The sequence below is a fragment of the Heteronotia binoei genome, chromosome 10, assembly GCF_032191835.1.
Source record: "Heteronotia binoei isolate CCM8104 ecotype False Entrance Well chromosome 10, APGP_CSIRO_Hbin_v1, whole genome shotgun sequence".
Lineage (NCBI taxonomy): Eukaryota > Metazoa > Chordata > Lepidosauria > Squamata > Gekkonidae > Heteronotia > Heteronotia binoei.
The window spans coordinates 56,973,243-56,995,306 of record NC_083232.1 but is presented as its reverse complement, the minus strand read 5'-3'; the positions used below and the strand labels follow the sequence as shown (position 1 = coordinate 56,995,306).

Below are 22,064 nucleotides of genomic sequence, written 5' to 3'. Positions count from 1 at the left end.
TTTAAAGCCTTTGTTCTTCTAAATTCTGGCTGGAGACCTGAGTAGTGGTTTCTGCAGATGTATCTCCTGTTGGATTGCTATCTTGTAGAGACTAACAAATGGAAGCTCCAGAACAAAATTAGAGACCAGTGGCACCTTTAAGACTAACAAGGTTTTATCAGGGGATGAGCTTTTGTTTGCAAGCACATGTCATCTTCTTTATCTGAAGAGGTCTCTTTGCATACAAAAGCTCATACCTTGAATAAACATTGGACTCTAGTGTTATTCTGTTGCTGTAAACCAACATGGCTACCCATGCTGATCTATGTAAATAGAAGCTCTGAAATATTTAAATTGTCTTCTAGCTTTCCTCTCTCATTTTAGGAAGTTAGGCTTTGGGGTCAATATGTTGTGCCTCTCTGTCAGGACTGGTGAAGGCCAAAGGGATGTATCTGACCACTCCATCAGGCAACTTCTGAAGCCTTCCTCCAGGTTAAATTGCCTTTCTCCAGGAAGTGTTCTTAGGATGGAGGAAATTGACCAGTATTTATTTATTGCCAGTGTTTCTCACTCAGGGAGGATTAGGCAATGTTAATTAATGCAATACGTGGGATAAGACCCCTAGTAAACAGCGCAACAGGACTAAGATTACAAAACTTTGGAAGAAAAGCAAAAGGTATTGGGCACCATATGCTGAACAACACAGACAATGGCATTACAAAAGTAGGAAACATTACAGTAATAGTAGAATGCTACATACGATAATGCATACTATACATAGTGGTACGGTTCACAGTCCTGTTCCTTGAAAAGCACCTTCTTGAACCATTCCCTTATATTATATTATTAATATATAATCTTATTAGGCCTCCCCTAGGCTCCAGCGTCCCAATTGATTAACTGTAATTGTATCTTTCAAGGTATAAACTATGATTGCTGAATTTCTAGATGTTTCAATGTGGAATTTTAATGTTGTGTTTTTGTTGTTTTATGTATATGATGGAACGCATCGGAAAGGCGGGATATAAATTCAATAAATGCCTCAGAAAAGGTGGGATATAAATTCAATAAAATACAATAAAATATACTCCTAGTACCTTTATCAAAATGGCTTCCTAAATTATTCTGTTTTCCATAGTCTGTGGTGTGGAGTTCCAGGCTGGGTTATTATCAACACGCTGACGACACCCAGCTATACCTGTTGATGAGTGGCTGAGGGATTGCAGGCAGTGGTTGGATGGCTGAAGCAGAGCGAACTGAAACTAAATCCATCGAAGATGGAGGTCCTGCAGCTAGGTCAAGGTGATGCCAAGGTGGGATGCCAACTTCCTACTCCTGATGGTGTGCCTCTAACACTCGTACCAATCATCAAGTGTTTAGGGGTGATCTTGGATGCTTCCATGTCAATAGAGGCACAGATCACCAGTGTAACTAAACTGCCATTTATCCAGGGCTTTTTTTGAGCAGGAATGCAGTTTTGGTTGGCTTGACATCAGGGGGTGTGGCCTGATATGCAAATGAGTTCATGCTGGGCTTTTTCTACAAAAGTCCTATGTGAAACAATGGTGGCATGAGGGGTGTGGCCTGTTATGCAAATGAGTTCATGCTGGGCTTTCCCCCCCCTTTTTTACAAAAAAGCCCTGCAGTTATCCATCTATGTCAGGCTAGACAATTGGTTCTCTACCTGTACCACCAAGATCCAGCCACAGAGATCGATGCAAGGATCACCTCCAGATTGGCGTGCTATAACTTGCTCTGCACAGGGCTACCCTTGAGGCTGACCCAGAAACTCCAGCTGGTCCAGAATGTGGCCATATTGGTCCTTATGGGGACTTTGATTAGAGCACATATTTAACCTGTGCTCCACCAGCTCCCAGCTGAATAGTGGATCAGGTTCAAGATAGACCTAAACAGTCTGGGACCAATGTGTCTGAGGAACCACCTGTATTGGCATGCAGTGTTCTCTCAAAGCTAAGTTAGCAGCATGAGCTAGCTCACAGATTTTTAGCCTCCAAAGCACACATTTTTGTCTTAGCTCAGGAAGGATTACCCCGGAGCACAATAATTTATGCAGTAGCTCACAACTTTAATACCATTAGCTCAAAACGTAGAATTTTTGCTCACAAGACTCAGCAGCTTAGAGGGAACATTGCTGGTATGTCCCCCAAAGGGCACTTTGCTCAGCTAACTTGCTAGTGATCTCCAGCCCAAAGGTCATCTGGTTATCCTTAACCAGGTGAAACACTCTGTCCAGTGAGACCCAGGCTCTGTGAGACTTGAAACAATTTTGCAGAGCCTGTAATATGGAGTTGTCCCACTAAGCACATGGTCAAAGATGAATGGATCAATTCTGGATTTGCTCTATTGTGCCATCTGACATGGAACTGTTAACCCTGGGACTGTTGATTTTAATTTAAATTGTATTCAATTGTATGCCAAATGTAAATATTGGGACCTGCCTTGAATCTTACTGCATAAGGGAGGAAGAGGAGGATGGAGGAGTTTGCAAGTTACTTATATTTCAGTCACTATAGAGTTAACTGTTGTTAGGGGGGGTTTTGTAGCAGGAACTCCTTTGCATATTAGGCCACACACCCCTGATGTAGCCAGTCCTCCTGAAGCTTACAGCAGGCCCTGTGCTAAGAGCCCTGTAAGCTCTTGGAGGACTGGCGACATCAGGGGTGTGAGTCCTAATGTGCAAAGGAGTTCCTGCTACAAAAAAACCCCCTGGTTAGCAGAATGTTACATTGTCTGACCTATAGCCTGTAGAAGTATTATTTTAATCAATTTGGGGAACTCTGAGGTGTTACTTAGTAAAATGTGTTGACCTGATCTTGCATGCAACTGTTTACTGGTTTTATTGCTAATCTTCCAGTGTGTGTTCTGAGCGAGAAGAAGGAGAGGAGTAGCCATTATCTTTTTTTACCCATGTAACAGGGTGCAAGTGTAGAAGCTAAGATGCATTCTTTATTTCTTTTATCCAAAGTTCCCTTCCCTATTGTTTTTCAGTAAACTTATATGTTTCTTTATAAAATTAAGCATGGAGTCTGGCTCTTGTCTTTGTACTACTGCCTGTATTTAAAGGCAAAATCCCAACAGGTGGTGGTGGTGAGGATGATAAAAACTATGGGAACCTTCCTGACCTCTCCAGGCAGATCATTCTGTGAGGTGGGGACCACAGCAGCCAATGCACTGTTGTGGGATCTTGATGATACAGGACTAGAGTTTTCACTTACCCATGGCACTTTTGTCAGCGGAAGATAATGTTCCTGTTTCCTCCCTCTCCCTCTAACCCCCACCTGATCTCACCCAACTGCTGCTTCAAGAGGACACGGGATCTTCAGGAACAGCAAGAGAGGCAAGTGGGGGGGGGGGGAGGGAATTCGTGGAAATGACCTCACCCCTTCTATTAGCAGAAAACGGAGTCTGCCACATCCATCTCTTAGAGTGGAAGCTCCCAAGGCAATAGGAAGTGTGTGTTCCACTCCAGGCGCTGTAGGAGACGTTGATTATTGGAACGAGTACTTAGACATAATTATTTATTTACAAAGATACATTAATAAAGGCAAGCAGGTGTTGGGCACAAATGCAACTATATAGTAAGTAACTCTCCACCCACCCACTCGTGGGCTTATCCATCTCAAATTAACAACGTTGGGTAAAATATTACGGCGTTGGCTTCCAGGGATCTGATCCAGAATGACTGCCTGAAGTCTGCTTAGCTTAAACTGCTTAAGGCCCAATGGAGTGAAAGGAATTTCAACAGCCCAACTGGGCACTGCATCCAAGGTTCTTACATGGAAGAAAACGATTAAACTTTAGGGCACAAACTCAGCTGTACTTGGGCAAGTATTTCGTGTGCCTTTTCACATATCTAAATTGTTCCCATAGCGCATTAATTAAACAGTCTCCCTCCTCTCCAGTTGTTACAGTCTTTATAACATTTACATGAGAGGACCGCCGAACACCAGAGTCATGTGAGAATTAGCATATTCGCCAGAATGAATGTTGTGTCTCAAGGCAATTTTGACACGTTTATTGTTGCTTTAAAGCATTCCACAAGAAGATTAGGTTACTTCGCTTTTTGTCATCTTTGATAGAGTTGCTGCAATATTCCTCGTGAACTGCTAGACGCCCTCGGTCATCAAAATAACAGAACGAACAGATAAAATGTCAGCACTCCTGAAATCTCACCATCCCAAAGCTTTTATAGCAATATGGTCGGTGCCTGCAGCAAGTTGCTACACCAGAACATCCCGGTTGTTTTTTGTTTGTAAAATCCTGTTTATTAAAGCAGTCTGAAGAACACTTTTCTTTACGACCAGTTGGGAGGGGGAATTCCCCTAAAGACATAATTGTCAGACGGTCAAGGGCACAACACTCAAGATGAGCTTGACTGCATCCGTCTTGCTGTTTCCAAAACCATCTCTAAAGCGCACGGTAATTCCACTGATCTTATTTAGAGACAATTTGATTTTCTTCCAGGGAAACATATCTAAGAGCAGGTCACTTACTCCGAAGCAGTTTAAAAAAAATCTGTATTGAATAGGGTAAGTCTATCACTATGTCAGTGTCAGTATCAAAATATTCACGTTCAATAGGTAACCACTTTGAGATGATTGAATCTAGAAACTTCGCTTTACTTCATTTATTTATTTATACCCGGCCTCTTCTTGTGGTTCAAGGTGGCTTACAATAATACTTTAAAACATTTTCAGTTAAAACCGAAATAAAATAGCAAACCCCAAATCTCTCCCTGTGTAAACTACTCCTTTGTAAATCCTGCTAAAATTAATGGATTGTATTCCATGGTGGACTTTCAGCCTCTTTGAGACTTCAGAGACTCCGGAGATAGGTGGAGCGAAAAGGCTGCAGTCACACACACTAAAGAATGCACTTTCAATCTACTTTCAATGCATTTCCAAGTTGGATTTCACTGTGTGAACTAGCAAAATCCAGTTGGAAAGTGCATGGAAAGTGGATTGAAAGTACATTGTTTTGTGTGTGTGTGATTGCAGCCAGAGGTGACTCATGCAGACTCTCAGTGTACCTTACTTCCAAGTAAAAGTGTTTTAATTCCTGCATTAATTTACTTGTGCTTCTGATCTGGAGTCAGTCTATCTGGTGTGACACGAACAGGGCCAGGAAAATCAGGTGGGTGTAATGTAACCAACCAAAGACGCTTGAACCCAGCTTCCGAAGTCCCTCAAAATATGACTGGACTCAGCTCCACTCATTAATAATTTCTATCAGGGTAAACAAGTAATTAATAGCAATTATTTAATTCTGCTCCACGACTGCCCTATGAGGTACGTTTCACGGGGGAAACTGAGCACGAGAGACTTGTTAAGGATTTTCCGAGAGTTTTTTCTTTAAGGAGAGGCAGGTCCAAAACTATCAGTTTACCTTAGTGAGTTGTCCTTTGTTCAACTTATCCGTAGCATCATTCAAGTCTCTTTGAACGTTTGCTCATGAATACCCCCGTGCCAACACATTTGACGATTTTGGGGGGACTAGAACTAGTGGTCAAGTTCTGCCTTGTAATACCAAATCCAGTGGAGGAGACGAGTAAAAATGGATCACCATAGAAAGGCAAGATGAAAGATACAGGGAAACACTAGTTTGGGAAACTAAAGTTTTAGGGGCCCACACTGTCCTTGGAAAAGAATCAGTGGCCTCGGGCCAAATATTACTGTCCCTCAGCCTCTGGTACCGTAGCCAGACAGAGGTCACATCTCATTCTTGAGGGAGGGATACAGCCCCCTGCTGCCAGGTCCGGAAAACCCCAGGCTGGGTGGAAACAGGAGCAAACCTGGCCTCGGTGAGCAATTCGTGGATTTATTTCAGGCACAAGAACTGTACAGGGTGATTCAGGGCGACTCAGCACTCTTATAGCAACAGCCACAGGGCATCTCCGGGTCTTGAAGAATCACGAATTAAAGATCTATATGTGGGGTGCGTTTGGGGAATTAGTTCTACCCAGACACCTAGTTTCAACGTATCCAAAACGGATATGGGACAGGATTATTACTAGTAAATAGTATATCTTCAACCAACTCAAGCTTGGTAGATAAACTATGGCAGTTGTTTCACATTTCCTAAGCCTGCAGTAAAGCTGGTAGGTTTAGCTATGTTCTCACATATCTCCAAAAAGGAATTATCTTCCTTCCTCCAGTGGCTCGTATCCTTTGTCTTAGGGGAGGAGGGACCACTTTTCAGTGCAGAAAGTCTTTGTGTGTATGTGTGGGAGGGTGGGTGGGTAATTCTTAAAGGTTGTTGTTTGGTGGGAATGCTGAGTGCAGCCCCTTCCAGCCCCTCCCTGAGTGCAGCCCTCTGAGTAGACCTGAGAAGGATTTCTGCTTAGACCTGCTTCGGAGTTGTCTCTGATCGTGCAAACCTAAAAACAGTCTGCTGGGCAATAAAACTGCAATCCTAAAGACACTTTCCTGGGAGCTCCGTAATAACGCTCCCCTTTTACTGAAATCACATATGACAAGGAAACATATCCGGACAAGGAAACATATCCTGCTGAAATGGGGTTATAGAAAAAATGCTCTCACGCTTTTGATTTTTAAAAAAATACAACCAAAGAAAGCCCACATCATCCGACTCTCTCTTTTATTATTTATTTCATTTACTCTTCTCTCCCCACCCCCCCCCAAAAAGGGGATCCAATGGAGTTGTGGGGACTGTGATAGGTTTTACTGTGAGTAAAATGTTGTGGCTTATGGCTTCAAGAATTTCTGCCTCTGTTCAAGTAAGTGAAGATTTTGGTTTCGGAATCAGCTAAAGACCATATAAATTTATTCATTCACTAATTAAGTCTCCTCCTGTTTCTTACCACGCAATCCAAATAAGACGTTCTGTAAATTCAGTTCTACTGAAGGAATGTGGCACTGAATTATTTTAAAGGTTTAGAGGACCCAGTTCTCTCCTCATGCTTTGTGAAGGGATTGGCGAGGGGGACCTAAATTCTGGTCTTTTTTCCTGAAATGGACTTAGGTGTGATAATAGGCTGGGAGCTCAGGAAGAACTTACTCATAGTGTTTCAGAGAAATGCTTAATTTTTATACGTCTGTAACAATGGGAACTTGTAATCATGTGGTAGCAATTAATCTAAGCTCCCGCAGAAGTGAAAAGATACCAGCAAGAGATCACTGTATTCTGCCCCCCACCCCCCAAAAAAACTGTGGCAAACTAGCAAAAATAATTAGATATTATTATTCTATTACACTTCTTGCTAGAATCTAATAACCGAGAGTAGCAATCGGTCTGTTTAAAAACAAACTATTAATCATGGCTTGTAAAAAAAGTTATTAAAATCCTTTTCAAAAGTATTTATTTAATAAGGCGATGCTGACTGGCTCAATTCTATAAAATAATTTCTCCTTTTTTAATGGAGGCAATCCCAACTTCAGACATAAAATGGCACATCCCTTCTGTTTTATCTTCAGAATATCCACACTGTGATTTTATAAAATCTGTCTCTCCTAATAACTTTTCACACGCTGTTGTTGTTTTAGCACAGTCACACACACACACACACACACATATATATATATATACACACACACACACATCTGATGTCTAGGAGACAATTTTCACCTACGTAAATAACAAGCTGTAGTATATATTTGTTTTTTTTCTCCTTCCCCTGCCCCCCAAACTATTTTTGAATTAGTAAACTCTTGAGAGGATCCATTCGAAATTTTGCAAACGCGATAAAAGACAAGAGAGAAGGGTACACTGTAAATATATACTGTACTCACACAATAGGCTCTGAGTCATCTCTAGCCTGACTTTGATTCATTTTATGTTTCCTGGCTCTTTTGAATATCTCTGGTGTCCTAATAGAGGATCGGGGGTGGGGTGGAGGTGGTTGATTGGCTTTTAACCATTGAGCAAAAAGTAAATGACAGAAACTCATGCACAGGTTTTACATTGGAGTGTATGTGTCCTATTATCCACCTTTGTATTCCAGAGGAAAGCACTTCGAGAGTATTTAATCTCTGCATTAGTCTTCCAAAACTGAGGCCTCTTTAGCATTTACTGATGGAAAAAAAATCCTTATTTTTTAATTATCTTTAAAAAAAAAAAAACAGCACTCAGTGGGAGGGAGAGAGTTAGGATGTCCAGCAAACGCTGATCGTAAAGCTGCTTAGTTACATTAGAAACACATGAATATCCTGAAATGCAAAGTGTCCTTAAAGTGGGCAGAGGAATGTAAATGGGGGGGGGGAGGGGGAGATGATGGAAGAAGCAGGCCTTGACAGCCCTCCTCCAAATTAATGTGTTGGAGGGGGAATTAAATTTGCTCATGAAAATCAAATCCGATTAAAGGGCTGCTTCTACTACCTCCTTGGGTCTTTTTGACTCTTAGAAAACGGACAACTTTCCAAAGATTAATTGTGGCCAGTGGTGGCAGAATAGTTTTTTGCTGTTTTTTCCAACAACAACAACAAATTAATGTTACCATATTTTGTGTTGTGTTTGGGGGGAGCAGAAGAGGCGCCGTGGGATTGTGGACAATGGCTAGTGAGGACTCAGGACATTTACAACGACCTTATTCCAATTAGAAAAACATTATCGTCTGCAGGCCGGATTTATTTACAGGCCCGTTTTATGCAAATTTACACAGAAGTAAATAACACTGATTTCATAGGATAGGATCGCAACCTTGGACCACTGGAACCAATAGATCGTCAGTTAATCAGACTTAAGTCGTACTGGTTGCAATGGGATTTATTGAGGAATAAATATTTTCTGGATCGAGGCTTTAAATCCATAGATATTTAGGTGGGGTTTAGGCGAGGCCTACTAGGCTCTGCACACGTCTGTAATTTCTCTTATAGATTTTTTTTCCAAAAGGCATTTGCTCACTCTTGATCTGCTTTAGTTTTATGAGAAATTAAAGAGTTGTAAGTATGCATTTAAGTTTCAGTACCTGCGGACTGGCGAAAAGTGGGGATTTTTCTTTTCTTCCTAGGACTTGTCTCCACTCACAGTCTGCCTTGTCTACAGCGTCTTTGAAATATTTTGTCTTGGGAAACTACTAAAAAGCCACAGGGACAAGATGGTTCCCACCTTCCCTGGATTATATAGGCGGTTGCTGCAAATTTGTTTCCCTCAACATTTTAGAGCTCCTCAGGTTCCTCCAGAGAAGCACAGAAGACTGAAGACTCCAAAAAGGCATCGCTTCCCTTTATTAATCTCCTCCATCAAGTATCTGCCTTTATTTAGCCGTCGAATCCACTGAGCACAGTTAGATTTTCGCTTGAATGGAGAATCAGACAGGATTTATGAATAAGGAGTCCAGTTTTCACTTTTGTTGGACAGAGAGAATCCGGATTTATTCTATAATTCGAGAATCCTTGCGAACATTAGCAGTTACCTTGCACATTGGAAAGGGTTGGGCCGCATGGATGGAAGAGCTGGGGGCTTTGCTGCCTTGCCTGCTTTGCTGAGAGGTGAAAGAGGTGAGAAACCTCCACGTACTTTAACAGTGCAATCCTACGAAGAGTTACACCCTTCGAAGTCCACTGAAGTGCAACTCTGCTTAGGATAGCACTGTAAAAAAGTAAATTAAACCCAATTTTATTCATCCCATGACATTAACATTTTTCTCATAAATAAATATAATAACCAAAATATTAATTCTCTCTCTTTCTCTGCAGACGGTCTGGACCTCATAACTTGTGCCTTTCTTCATAGTATCACATGCAAATCCCATGATGGAAGGAGAGGGAGCGAGTTTCTGGACATTATATATGGACTATACATAGATAGGCAATATATAGATAGGCAATGCAGAGAAACTAGTCATTGCGACTTTAGGTGCAAACAGATGACAACAGATGACTTTAGGTGCAGCAGATGACTCCTGTAGATCTAGTTCTAGACCTAGTGCAAGAACAGACACACACACACACACGCCCATTCCATTAATATCTTCGTTGTGGGTAGCTGGGCCAGACCCTTTATTCACAATTTGCCTTAGGAGAGCAAACACGTTGTCCAGCTGTTGGGTGGGTGTTTGTGTAGCACAGAGCAGTTTAATATTCTCAAAGGGCAAAAGAAAAAACTTCGAGCTTACTACGCTCACATCTCCTGCAACCCCCATAGTTTTCCTGTTCAAGCTGTGCTGTTCATGCCCCAGAAAGCTAAGACCATCCAAAGAGTCGCAACAGGCTGCAGAAATCCTCTTAGCCAGTGATGTTCGTCGCTTTGTTTGCTGCCTTTCATCACAAGGTTTGGAAGATTTTCGAGCCTTTCTGATCAGTGCTCCCAAATAACTAACCCAGCTGCAGCCCTAGCGAAAGTGCACATTGACCAGCAATAACTAAACTCACACGTTCTAGCCCGTTACTGCCATTTGCCTCCTCTTACGCAAAACTGAACCTATTAGTTATGCGAATGTTTTATATGCATAACAAATCTGAGAGGCGTTTGCAGAAAGGGGCTTCTTTTTCTGTTTCAGGTCTCCCCCAACCAAGCCTTTGGAGAAGGAAGAGGGATCGATCCCCTCCCCCCCCCCTTCCTTATCCCCCCCCCTAAAATTGGAACCAAGCCAAACAAGTAAACACAAACAGCATACCGGATGCCCACACCATCCCCACTAGCTGGGATTGTGACTCGAAAGCCACAATTTCACACAGCTTCTCCATAACTTCAGGGCAGTTTCCTTGCCTGGAAACCGGAGTCAGAGAAGTAGGAGAGAGGGAGGGGGGGAGGAAGGAGAACACGAAGTTAGGAAAAGGGCGATTAACTTTCTCTCGGCTGCTCCTTTTTAGCAAATCAGACAAGCTCCTCGGGCTCTGAATTACACTTCCAGTATTGGCTAGACTGCAACTTTCAACTTGACCTTGGCCTCTAGTCCTGTCTAACCCGTATGTAAAACAGAGCTGCTCATTTAGCCCTTTGGGGGTGGGTGCATGGCCGGGCTGGAGGAGCTGTGTGTGGGGGGGGGGGGCGTACTTTGGCTTCGCTGCAGTGAGGTTTCGAAGAACGAGGTTCCTAAATGGAAATATTCCCTCGCTCCCTCCTCTCAAGATGCAAAGATTTCCCTAAACTCTAAAGCCAGGGAAGGATTTTTTAAAAAATGAAAATATGCTAGAAATAAATATTTGTCTTTGGTTATTAGAAAGAATGCGGAAAAGATCGTCCAGGAGGAGGCTGCGGAAGGGGGGATGGAGAGGAAGGGAGTTCTTTATTGGCTGCAATTAAGAGAATTTGCTGAAATATTGGTCGGTGACAAGAGTCCCCTGTCCCGCATACCATTCTCAGCAAAGAGCCGGACTGGCGGACAGGCGAACTGACAGATCTGTTCCTTCCTTGACATACAAGGAAAAGAGAGTCCTCAAACAATGCACGATTTAGAATTCCATCCGTGTAGCAATGCAGAGAAAACAATGTTGCAATGCCTATAGCTAACACAATAGCGCATAAATACCTGTCACATGTACATCCATAGGGCACGCAAGAGAAAAAGAGACTTTCCTCTGCTTTTCCTGCTGATCAATAAATTCCACTGTTTTTGTGGTGCTATTGTATTTAAAACATTTATGTTTTGCATTAATTCAGTGAGCATCCGTAAACAATAGTATCCGCATGACAATCGCTATGGAACACGGGGGTCCTAGGTAACCTTTTAAAATGGTCAAAGCAAGTTTCTTTTGAAAATCACCTAGCCACGCGAAATCCTAGTGTATAGATTTGCGTTGACGCAATTCTGAGAAATTCGGTGAAAGGGATTTTTAATAAAAATTATTAATAGGGGAGTTCCTGAGATCGCTCACGGACATTAAAAACATCCCACGCAATATTATTATAGTCCGGGATGATTCATGCAAAAACTGCAGGCTGCATTTTTTTTGTTGTTGCAATAACAAATAATGTAGTGTGGTTTGTTTTGAGTTCTACTTAACCCCTTCGGAACCGCATCTCAAGGATAAATTTGGTGTACATCGTGCCTGAAAGCGAAAGATCTTGCTGAAGCCTTGTTCAAAAGTAGATCAAAACTTAAAAAAAAAAATTTAAATGCATTTTTTCCGGTTCAGGAGAAGATGAGTAATGTCAGGTGTTGACAAACATTCTCAAATGCTTGTGGGTTCTGGAAAGAGGTGTTGTGGTCTGCTTATGGAATATTGGTCGCTTAAAAAAAACAATAAAGTCCTAGGCTTTGGCAGTCATGTTGCATGAGAAAATACAAGTATAAGTCTGGTATGTGAGAAATGGGAGGAGGTGGTAGGACGGCCTTTTAGGGGGAGAAAAAAAAAGAGCCACCGGTTGACCAGCAAGACAAATACGGGAAGTCAGAAGGGTTTGAAATTAAGTGATATTGACGAGACCGTGGAGATGGAGTCGAAAGGATTTCCTATAGACAATGTACTGCAGGAAAGGAGGGAGGATCCCGCTCTGGAGGGTGGGGTGGGGGGTGGGTGAAAAAATACCTGCTCTTCTTTGGCACCCCTGTCCGGGTCTGGCTTGTCACACAGAGTCGTGAGGGGAAGGGGGCCGCCGCGCGCCAGTCCCGTCCGCTGCTGGAATTCCAGCCCCTGCGCGATTAGGACATTATTTAATTATCTGCACTTTATTCCTTCAGATGTTTATCAGCTGCTTTGCATATCACGTGGGGGCGGGCGGGCCAATGAGCGCCATCCTGGCGCGACACTGGCGCGTCAGCCCTGGTCAAGTCTGGGAGATTTAGTATCTCTTTTTTCAGTCTTTGGGGCTTTTAAAAAAGAGCCACTGGTCTCAATGCGGATCGGGCTATGACAGCCTCCGTGCTCCTCCATCCCCGCTGGATCGAGCCCGTCATGTTCCTCTACGACAACAGCCTGGAGGAGATCAACAAGAACATGGAAGCGGCCGCCGGCTTCCACGCGGCGGCGGCGGCGGCCACCAACTTCGCGGCGGCCAACCAGTGCCGCAACCTGATGGCCCATCCCGCCTCCCTGGCCGCCCCGGGCAGCGCCGCCGCCTACACCTCCAGCGAGGCGCCCGCCGGCCCGCCCGGCATGGCCGAGCCCGCCGCCGCCGCCGTCAAGCAGTGCAGCCCCTGCTCCGCCGCAGTGCAGAGCTCCGCCGGCCCCGCCGCCGCCCTGCCTTACGGCTACTTCGGCAGCGGCTACTACCCGTGCCGCGTGGGCCACCACAACGCCGCCCTCAAGTCCTGCGCCCAGCCCGCCGCCGCCGCCTCCTTCGCAGACAAGTACATGGACACCTCCGCCGGCGAGGACTTCACCTCCCGCGCCAAGGAGTTCGCCTTCTACCAAGGCTACGCCGCCGGACCCTACCAGCCCGTGCCCGGCTACCTGGACATGCCCGTCGTGCCCACCATCGCCGGCCCCGCCGAGCCCCGCGGCCACGACTCCATGCTGCCCATGGACGGCTACCAGCCCTGGGGCATCCCCAACGGCTGGAACGGGCAGGTCTACTGCCCCAAGGAGCAGAACCAGCCGCCCCACCTCTGGAAGTCCTCGCTGCCGGGTAATGCACCTGCACGGGAGGCCCGGCCTGCCCTGGACGATGCCCGCCCGTCCGCCCCCTTCAGACTACCAGCTGCCCCCTCCGCCCTCGGGCGCAGAAACCCCTGAGAGGGAGCCTCGGTCGGGGAACGCGGCACTCCGGCACCCGCCGCCTCAGCCCCAGCCCTTCCTCCGAGATGCTCCCCCCAGCAGCCATCGCCTTTGGGAAGGGCTGCGGGGCTGGCCAGGTGTCGCTTCCACCAGGCGCTTCCCCTCGGGGACATTTGGTGCAGCCCGGCAGGGTCCTGACCTGTGAACGCGGCCCACTGAAAAGCAGTGGGACTGACCTACGTGGGGTTCGTGCTCCGCTGTCAAACTTCACGTTTCCCTCCATCATAACCTTTGCCGAATTGTTTCTTTTAGTGGGGTCTTTTTATTGCCTTTTTAAACCAGATCATCTCCAGTAGGAACAATGTTCTCTTAGTATTGGCGTTCCGACTTTAGGTTCTCTCGCTATGCGCTAGCTCCTGCCTTCCCGAAGTTGGTGTAGCTTGCGGCTCTATCAGCCATCTTAGTTTGAATAGCGCTCCTGGTTTTGGTCTTAAAATTAAACTTGGTTAAGGCGGCACTCCTTTTCTGGCTCTCTTAGGCATATAGTCGTTAGCGATGCATTTACGGGTGTTACTGCAGCATCAAGTCCCTTCAAGATACTCTTCCGCTAAGCGAAGCTCTTGTGATACCCAAGTTACTACCTCTCTGGACTGTACTATCAGCCCTCTTCCTCCTGCTCGCTGGCGTGTACATTCCGCTCGTTTTGCTACTATAGAATTCTTTCCCTCCCCACTCCACCCTCTTCTAAACCTCGGTAGGGGTATCGTCGTAGGAATGAATATAGGAAATATGCATGATCAAATTATGATGTAGTCTAGGAGGGAAACAGATTGAAGAAGTCTGCTGCCAGGTATTAAGTATTCCCGGTTAGCAAGAATTTTCCACTAATGCCTCAGCTCGCATACTTCATAGCTGACTGAAACGGCGTATAATTTTCCTAAAGCTCTCTAAATTCGAGCGTAAGGCGTTTCTGCGAAGTGCTGCGATGCACAGGGGAACATGTTCCAAACCGAGGTTTAATCTCAGTCCCGTTTTGAAGGAGTAAGAAATGCTTTGATCGATCATTATTCGATGATAGAGTTCTTAATAGTGCCTTCCTGTTTGTTTTGTTTGCCTCCTTTAGACGTGGTCTCCCATCCCTCAGATGCCAACTCCTACAGGCGTGGGAGAAAGAAACGAGTGCCTTACACGAAAGTCCAATTAAAAGAACTCGAAAGGGAATATGCTACAAATAAATTTATCACCAAAGACAAGCGGAGAAGGATATCGGCTACTACGAATCTCTCAGAGAGGCAGGTCACAATCTGGTTCCAAAACAGAAGAGTGAAAGAGAAAAAAGTCATCAACAAATTGAAGACGACAAGTTAATGGGTTAAATGGAAAGGCAGCGTGCTCAGAGCTTTAAGAACTATATTTTTGGTCCATATTAAGATAATAATAATAATAATTAAAAAGACAAGACAATGAACCTTTTCTTTCACAAAAACTGTGTCTCTGGAACTATGACTTTTGAAAAAGTATAGGAGAAATTTTTTTAAAGACTGAAAATTCCCCAAAATCCGCCAAGAGGCCATTTCAATGACTGACTATTGAGCCTGAACGCCCCTAAAGCAGGAAAAGATTCAGTCTCAGTTAAGAAAGATACACATTTGTCCAATATCGTGTAAGTATTACTGTGACTATTCTAGGGCACTATTTAGGACTATAATCTGGTAAATGGTTGAAAAGGCAGTGTGTGGAGGCAACACACACACATAGAAGCATGCTGACTGGTTGCTCAGGTAAAACTTGTGCAAAATGTACAATTACTGTATGTTTAAGCAATGCATTCTGTGTTTTCTTTTTTAAATGAAAGGTACTGAATGAAGATTCCAAAAAGATTAATAATGAAGGGAACTCTCTGGAGAACTAATATTGAGAGGCAACAAAAGGCAGCATAGATTTATTGGGATGAAAATGGAATGACCCTAGATCATTTTTCAGCAGATGATTTCTTGATATTCTGCTAAGCGGTCTACTGTTCCTGTACAGGGATGCTGCAGTGTTTACGCATCCACAGCATTCATCAATGTTCAAACAGTGTAAACCGAAGAAACTGGCGTATTTGCTTGGATGCAAACAGCCACATGCAGGTTATCATTGTGATGTGGGGGAAGACCGTTTTCTGGGGCGGGGGGAACAATCTCAAAGTAACCCATAATGGGGGAAAACATTTTGTTTCCCTGAGATATTTTGATTTTAATGCTATATTTTGATTTATGAATAATTAGTGGGTTTTTCCTTCTTCTTTATTTCCTATGAGATCGCATTAGAAAGTGTAGGAATACATTTTACAGCACTTTTTTTGAAACAATCAGTTATTTCAACCAGCACATTTTATCCTGTTCACTAGAAGATACTATCTTGTAAATAATTTTTAAAAATCAGCACACTGTGAAAATGTATTTGTGCACCCTTTTTTATATTTTTACTGAAAATGAAAATCTAAGAGCTGTAGATAGATATTAGTGTTAATACTGTTAATAAAATAGTCACTGTAATAAAACCTGATTAAACCCTCCTTTATTCTCCCTCTATATTTACATGCACCTCATGAAGAATGTACTTCTCTTGTATTCCTAATAAGTTCTTCTCTTAAATTACTGATATAGCCCATATTTTGCCCATAAATTATAGTGCATAGGGAATGAACGCATGATAACTAGCTTTGCTGAACTATAAATGTTTCAGTAAGGTTAAAGAGTCAGGTATTTTGAGCAGGGAAAAGAAGATATAAAAGTAGGGCCGGAGCTCCTCTAGGAAAATGAGAAACAGTTGTTAGGCCACAAATGTAGAATGAGCGCCGCATTTAAGGTTTATTGGCAGGACTGGTTAAGAGTTGGCGGAAAGGGTTGGTATTTGTTGAAATGACAGGACTAGGAAGGCCTTAAACCTTGACCTTGATTTATAAAAAAAACAGAATTTGTGACCTTGACTTTGACAGCTCATGAATGGCCTTCTCCTGGATTAGTAGATCAAGGGCGCCACCTTGTGTTTTCACTTCAACTTTGTCTCCACCGAAACTAAAGATGGAAGTAAAAGAAGGGTGGTCACCCAGCATCTGTTTCACAAGGCAGTCATCAGCAGAGTTCATCAGGGCAGTGAAAAATGCCTAGGTCTGCGTACATTCTAATCTATGGCACAAGTCACAAGTACACCTATTAAGTAAGTTGTTATGATCATGGACTGACCAGACACAGCACTGTTCAAGGCCCTTCCTTCATGTTGTCTCTGAGAACAGTTCAGCAATTATGGTGTGGGAAGGGGCTGTCAAAGGGAGGAAAAAATCCTCAGGAACTCTTCACTTCCTGTCTTTGCAGGTGGTCTACTGCTCTAATTAGAACTACTGGACAACTTTGAAAACCAGTTGCTTTCTTCCTTTTTCTTTCCTTTTTCTCTCTTTTTAAAGCAACACAGGGTGTTCTACAGTACTGGTTCCACACAGTACCACACAGAATTTCAGGCCTTGGTCAATATAAATACCAGGGGGTTACATGGTGGGAGATTACCTGGGCTGGTGGGAAAGGTGAGAAAACCACACTTTTAGAAAAATGATCTCCTAGAGAGCAAACTGACTCCTGGAATTCTTTGGTAAGGGTATTGTACTGCTGTGTGAAGTATGACGTGAATCAATTGAAAAACTGTGTTAGTGTATTTGACAAACAGCCTGTCAAGTCAGTTAAAAAAACATAAGATGTTTATTTTATAAAAATTTCCTCTACACTCCCAGCCACTGAATAACTTGATTGAAATCAATTTATTCCCATAAATATCCACTTGCATTAGTTAACAGGAGATGGACCAAGCTAAAACTCTCAAATACTATACTGTAAGCACTTGAGATAAATTTTGGCTACCTTCAATATTTAGAATTTATTTAAAGGTTAGGAACTTATTGTGTCACTGACACATTAATAATAGGACTACTTAGAAAATCTGATTGCTTAGGTAGACACAGTTCTTTCAGAGGATGCAATATATTTAAATGGTATAATTGTGGAAATAAAGGAAATTTAGTGTTATTGGGAGCTTTTGAGGTTTTATTCACTGTTTTATTACATTTAGGTATATTCTATTTTCATGGGATTCAAAATGAGGGACCTATTGTTTCCATGATCATATGATCACTTACTCTCAGTAAATGCTGGTTTGTGTGCCTGCCTTTTATAAACTGAACCAGATTAATCACATAATAAACAAAGTAAAGTTTTAAGGAAACTCAGCTTCTAAAACTGTTGGGGAAGTCCAAGAGAAATGAAGGAGCTTAAAACTTTGCTTCTCAAAACCTGCACAGCAATTATTTCCTAGCTAAAATTGCATGATAAGGACATACACTCTCAGGAAGAGGACATGGCTTTCAGTTTTCCAGCTGTACTTCAAAGCACATCTTCCCAGAGCAATGTAAACTGTGTGCTCTGAGATCTTTGGAAGTGGATGGCCAGATTTAGTGTTCACCTGTTCCAAATGTTCTTGTTCTTTTTATTGCCCACATCTACCTGCAAGGAGGCCATTTCAGGTGATGGAATGATGCATGACAGCATTTTGTGGACAGCAGAAAAATGCAAAGCGTTGTGCTTTTGCATAACTTTCTGTTGATTTCATGATGACCTCTGCTAATTAATGGATGATCTAAGTTGCTTTGTTTGGATTTTGAAACTGAGTTCCATTGACCCTTTCTACTGTTCAACCAGAATAATTGATAGCAAAATCAATTGTGTGTCATTTGGAAGTGGGGGGGGGGGGGTTAAGACAGCAAAATGCCATTTACCTTCTGTAATTTTCAAAGCTTCAGTGAACGATGAAAAGACTGTGATACTGTAGTGCTAGTCGGGGTTTAATACTTGGAGGTGGAACTTTTCAAGAGCAAAAACAGTGGACAAAACAAGCTAAACACATACACCTGCCTGTGTCTAAAGTAGCCATAGCCAGACATATATGCTAGGGCATATTCTGTGTGTGTTCATGCAGCTTAACTGCTTAAAATATGTATTGAGAAAGTTTGTTGAGTACTGTTGAGCCTTGACTGGGGAGATCTGAGTTCCAAACCTCACAACTATTAAGCCCTCTTGGTGACTCACAGTCTAACCTACTGCACAGAATTTTTGCCAGGATAATATGGTGGAGGGGTGGAAGTATTTATGCTCCCCTGAACTCCCTCCAGGAAAGGCCAGATAATCAAATGGTTGATACAGCAAGTAGTGGGTTACCAGAGAGTCATGTAAATTCTGTAACTAGTGAACCAATATATGTATGTTTCACATAATGCATAGCTTGCCTATGCTATATATGGAAATATATACTTATGTAAACAAAGTTTATTTGAGATGCAGAAATATATGCTCATATAGCAGGAAGAAAATGTGGTCTGCCGCCAGAGATCTGGTTCTGTTGGCATTTCTACTTAAGCTCATTTTGGATAACTGGTCTGGGATTCAGAATGCCAATATTGTGGCAGTTTAACCCCCTGATGTGCAGCTCCTTCCAGTGGAAATCTGTAAAGCTTCCTTTTTGAGAACGTATTGTATTTAAGGGATAGGTGAGATGTAGATATTAGATATGTGTAAACGCAGAGATGAAGAAAAATATATTCCCTCCCCTCCATACTGCAGATAGGTACAATTTACTGCAAATATTTGCCAGTGCTGATGGACGAAACATGTATTATCGCTTTCCCCCTCTTTAATTTAAAACACGCACAAGTGGATAGAACACATAAAATTTAAAAAGGAACTTTTGAACTCAAGTTTTATGGATTAAGAAGTCTATGGACAGAGGAAGACTCATTTTAAAAGAAAATTCATAATTACATTTTAATTTCCACTGATGTATATATGTATGTATGTATATAATGTATATGTTCTAAGAGAGGATTCCTTCAGCCTTAATTCTAATTATGTGGCTATGAAACAACAGTGAGGCTAGTAGCAGCATCAGGCAGGCGACAGCAACCAATGGGGGAGGGGGTAGCAGTCATGGTGGATGAGAGGTACTTTGGCTCTTCGTTTACAGAACTGAAAATTTCATTTTGGTTGCAGTGAGGGTTGTATTTAACATACTTCTCTTTCCCTGAAGGAAAAGAAGCTTTTAAAACAACCCCAAATAATTTACTATTACTGGTTCTGTAAGGAGGGTGTTATAAAATGCCTCCTTGGTTTACATAGCAGGATGAATTCTGTTGTGTGTGAAGCCCATTCAGTCAGTTGGTTTGTTCTTCAAAATATTTTCTCAGACGACTATTTCTGTTGACCCTCTAGGAATATACTTATGAGCCAGAGCCAGAAGTTTTTGATTTCATAGACTTAAGGATGATCTTAAGATAATTTCTTCACGCACTGTACGTCGGGTCTGCTTAATTCCAGTGTTGTTAATGGAACTCTCGTCAGCGACTTCAACTGAATCAGAAGGTTCCCTGGATTTTGAAAGTGACCTCTCCAACAAGTTAAAAAACAAACAAACTCAACCTTCTTCCTTTTTGGGTTCTGAACCTACAAAAAAGGCATGGACAGAACATTAATGCGCGTTCATCCCAATACTAAAATCGTTAACTACGGAGAAAGTAGTTTCAATCGGATTTACTTTTCACGGGAATCTATTTAGGATTGCAGGGATCTTGCAGGGAGCTTCCAGGAGTTTTCTCGCTTGATTAAAATAGCTCACATGGCTTCCGATTACAGGGATGGATTTTATTGGCGCGTTAACTTAACATTTCATGAGCTTATTTGCTTAAGGAGGAAACAGGCTTCTATGTATGGTTAAGATTTCTTGAATGGGTGGGGGACCACGAAATGTATGCAATAGTTCCTTTAACGTAAATCCACAACTCGTTTAAAGAGTCGAGTCGATTAAACTCAAAGGTACAGCATCGTTTTCTTACACGCATTTACTTGGGAGAAATCCCAAACTATTGAAAAAATAAGGATTGCTCCAATGTTGATTTATTTTAAAATGGCAGATTTAGGCTGTGGATCGGGTCCACTATGCCCTTCTCCGCCCCAATCCTGATCTCGCATTCCTCTGCCTCATACAATTTATAGTAGAATATATCCTAAGCGTTAGCTTAAACATGTCTTCTGGAAAGCCAGACAGGCTGAATTTCTTCTCGGAGAGATTGCATCTCTTAATTCCAAATTAAGGATCAGGATAGGAAATTGTGCTTGACCAACGGGTTACATTTTCTCCTCAGTCTCGCCTTCCGTGAGTTCACCGTCTTCTGCTTCGATAATAGAAATGCCTAGAAGAGCTTGTAGGTGTCTCGTGCAGGGGGTGTGCCTATTATTTATGGCCTTCATTTACCCTTAAACTGTTGGCACATATATTTCCCAGTACAAATTGCTTCTCTTGTATCGCTGCTTTCCCCTCTCCCCCATCTGCCGCCTGCCTTCTTAAAATATATGCCTAATATCGACATTATAAGAACATCGATCAAAAAAAACCCGAAATCCGCCCCAGCGAGGCAGGGGTTCTGCCTCAGAGGCCCTGCCTGACTAGGAATGACCCAGCAGGGTGGAAGCTGGATCTTACCTCGGTGTTCTTTAATAGCTCTATTAGAAACACTCGGATTTTATTCTCTCCCCAACGCATTTTTAAAAACACACACACACAGAGGGAGAGAAATAGCAAGAACGTAATAAATCGAATAGATTTTAATAATAATTCTGTTTTGTATCGCAGGTTGCATGGAGACATATACCCACAATCTTGGGTGGTGGTGGTGGTTGTTTTTTAAGAACAAAAGCATGCCATAATCCCTCCAGTCCACACACCCCCATTCAAAAAAATTTTCCCCTTGGGATGGAAAAATATTAATCCCGGGGAAACAAACCTGGCGCGCTGTAGCATTCCGTGGCAGTGTCTGTGGGTTTCCCAGGGCAGGACGAATGCCCTGCCAGCTCAAGGAATAACGGCAATTCTTGCAGCTCATCTCGTCGCCTTCAGCAGCAAGCTTATCCTTCTTGTAAATTTCCTTTTAGAATTCTTAAAAAGCAGAAAGGACCGAAATGATGATCGCAAGGGACAGGTACATTTTAAAAAAAACCCCACCAGGCAACAACAGAGGTGTTTTGCAACAGGAAATAACATTTGACAGCAGTTTATGTCCGAAAAGGAATTCAAGGGTAGCTGCGAATCAGTATCTCACCCACTGCCTCTCCCCACGCCCCACACTGCCGTTGAAAAATACCCAGAGCCTTTGTGCCTGCTGTCATAATGGTTGGAATACAAAGTAGATCACGCTTTCCAGGAAATTACTTGGTTTGCTTGGGGTGGGGGAAGCAACCGGCAATGATTTCAACTTCAGAGCGGTGCCTGTAGGGTGTTGTTGTTTGGAAATGGCCCTGACTGGAGTCAGGTACCTTTTCAACACTCAAATGGGCAATCTCGCTGCTGAGGGTAGTAGAGCATGTTTCATGCGCAGAAGGCATGCATTCACGAGGCCCAATGATGGTGGATCAGTGTCAATCTGAAACATGA

The 22,064-nt window shown here is 43.0% G+C and overlaps 1 protein-coding gene across 1 annotated transcript; it reads left to right on the top strand.

Moving 5' to 3' along the window:
- Positions 1-12,594: 12,594 nt before the first annotated feature.
- HOXA13 (homeobox A13) lies at positions 12,595-15,071 on the top strand. The gene is made up of 2 exons (XM_060248692.1): positions 12,595-13,467; positions 14,680-15,071. The coding sequence occupies exons 1-2, from the start codon at positions 12,750-12,752 to the stop codon at positions 14,922-14,924; spliced, it is 963 nt and encodes a 320-aa protein (XP_060104675.1). The 5' UTR covers positions 12,595-12,749; the 3' UTR covers positions 14,925-15,071.
- Positions 15,072-22,064: the final 6,993 nt, after the last annotated feature.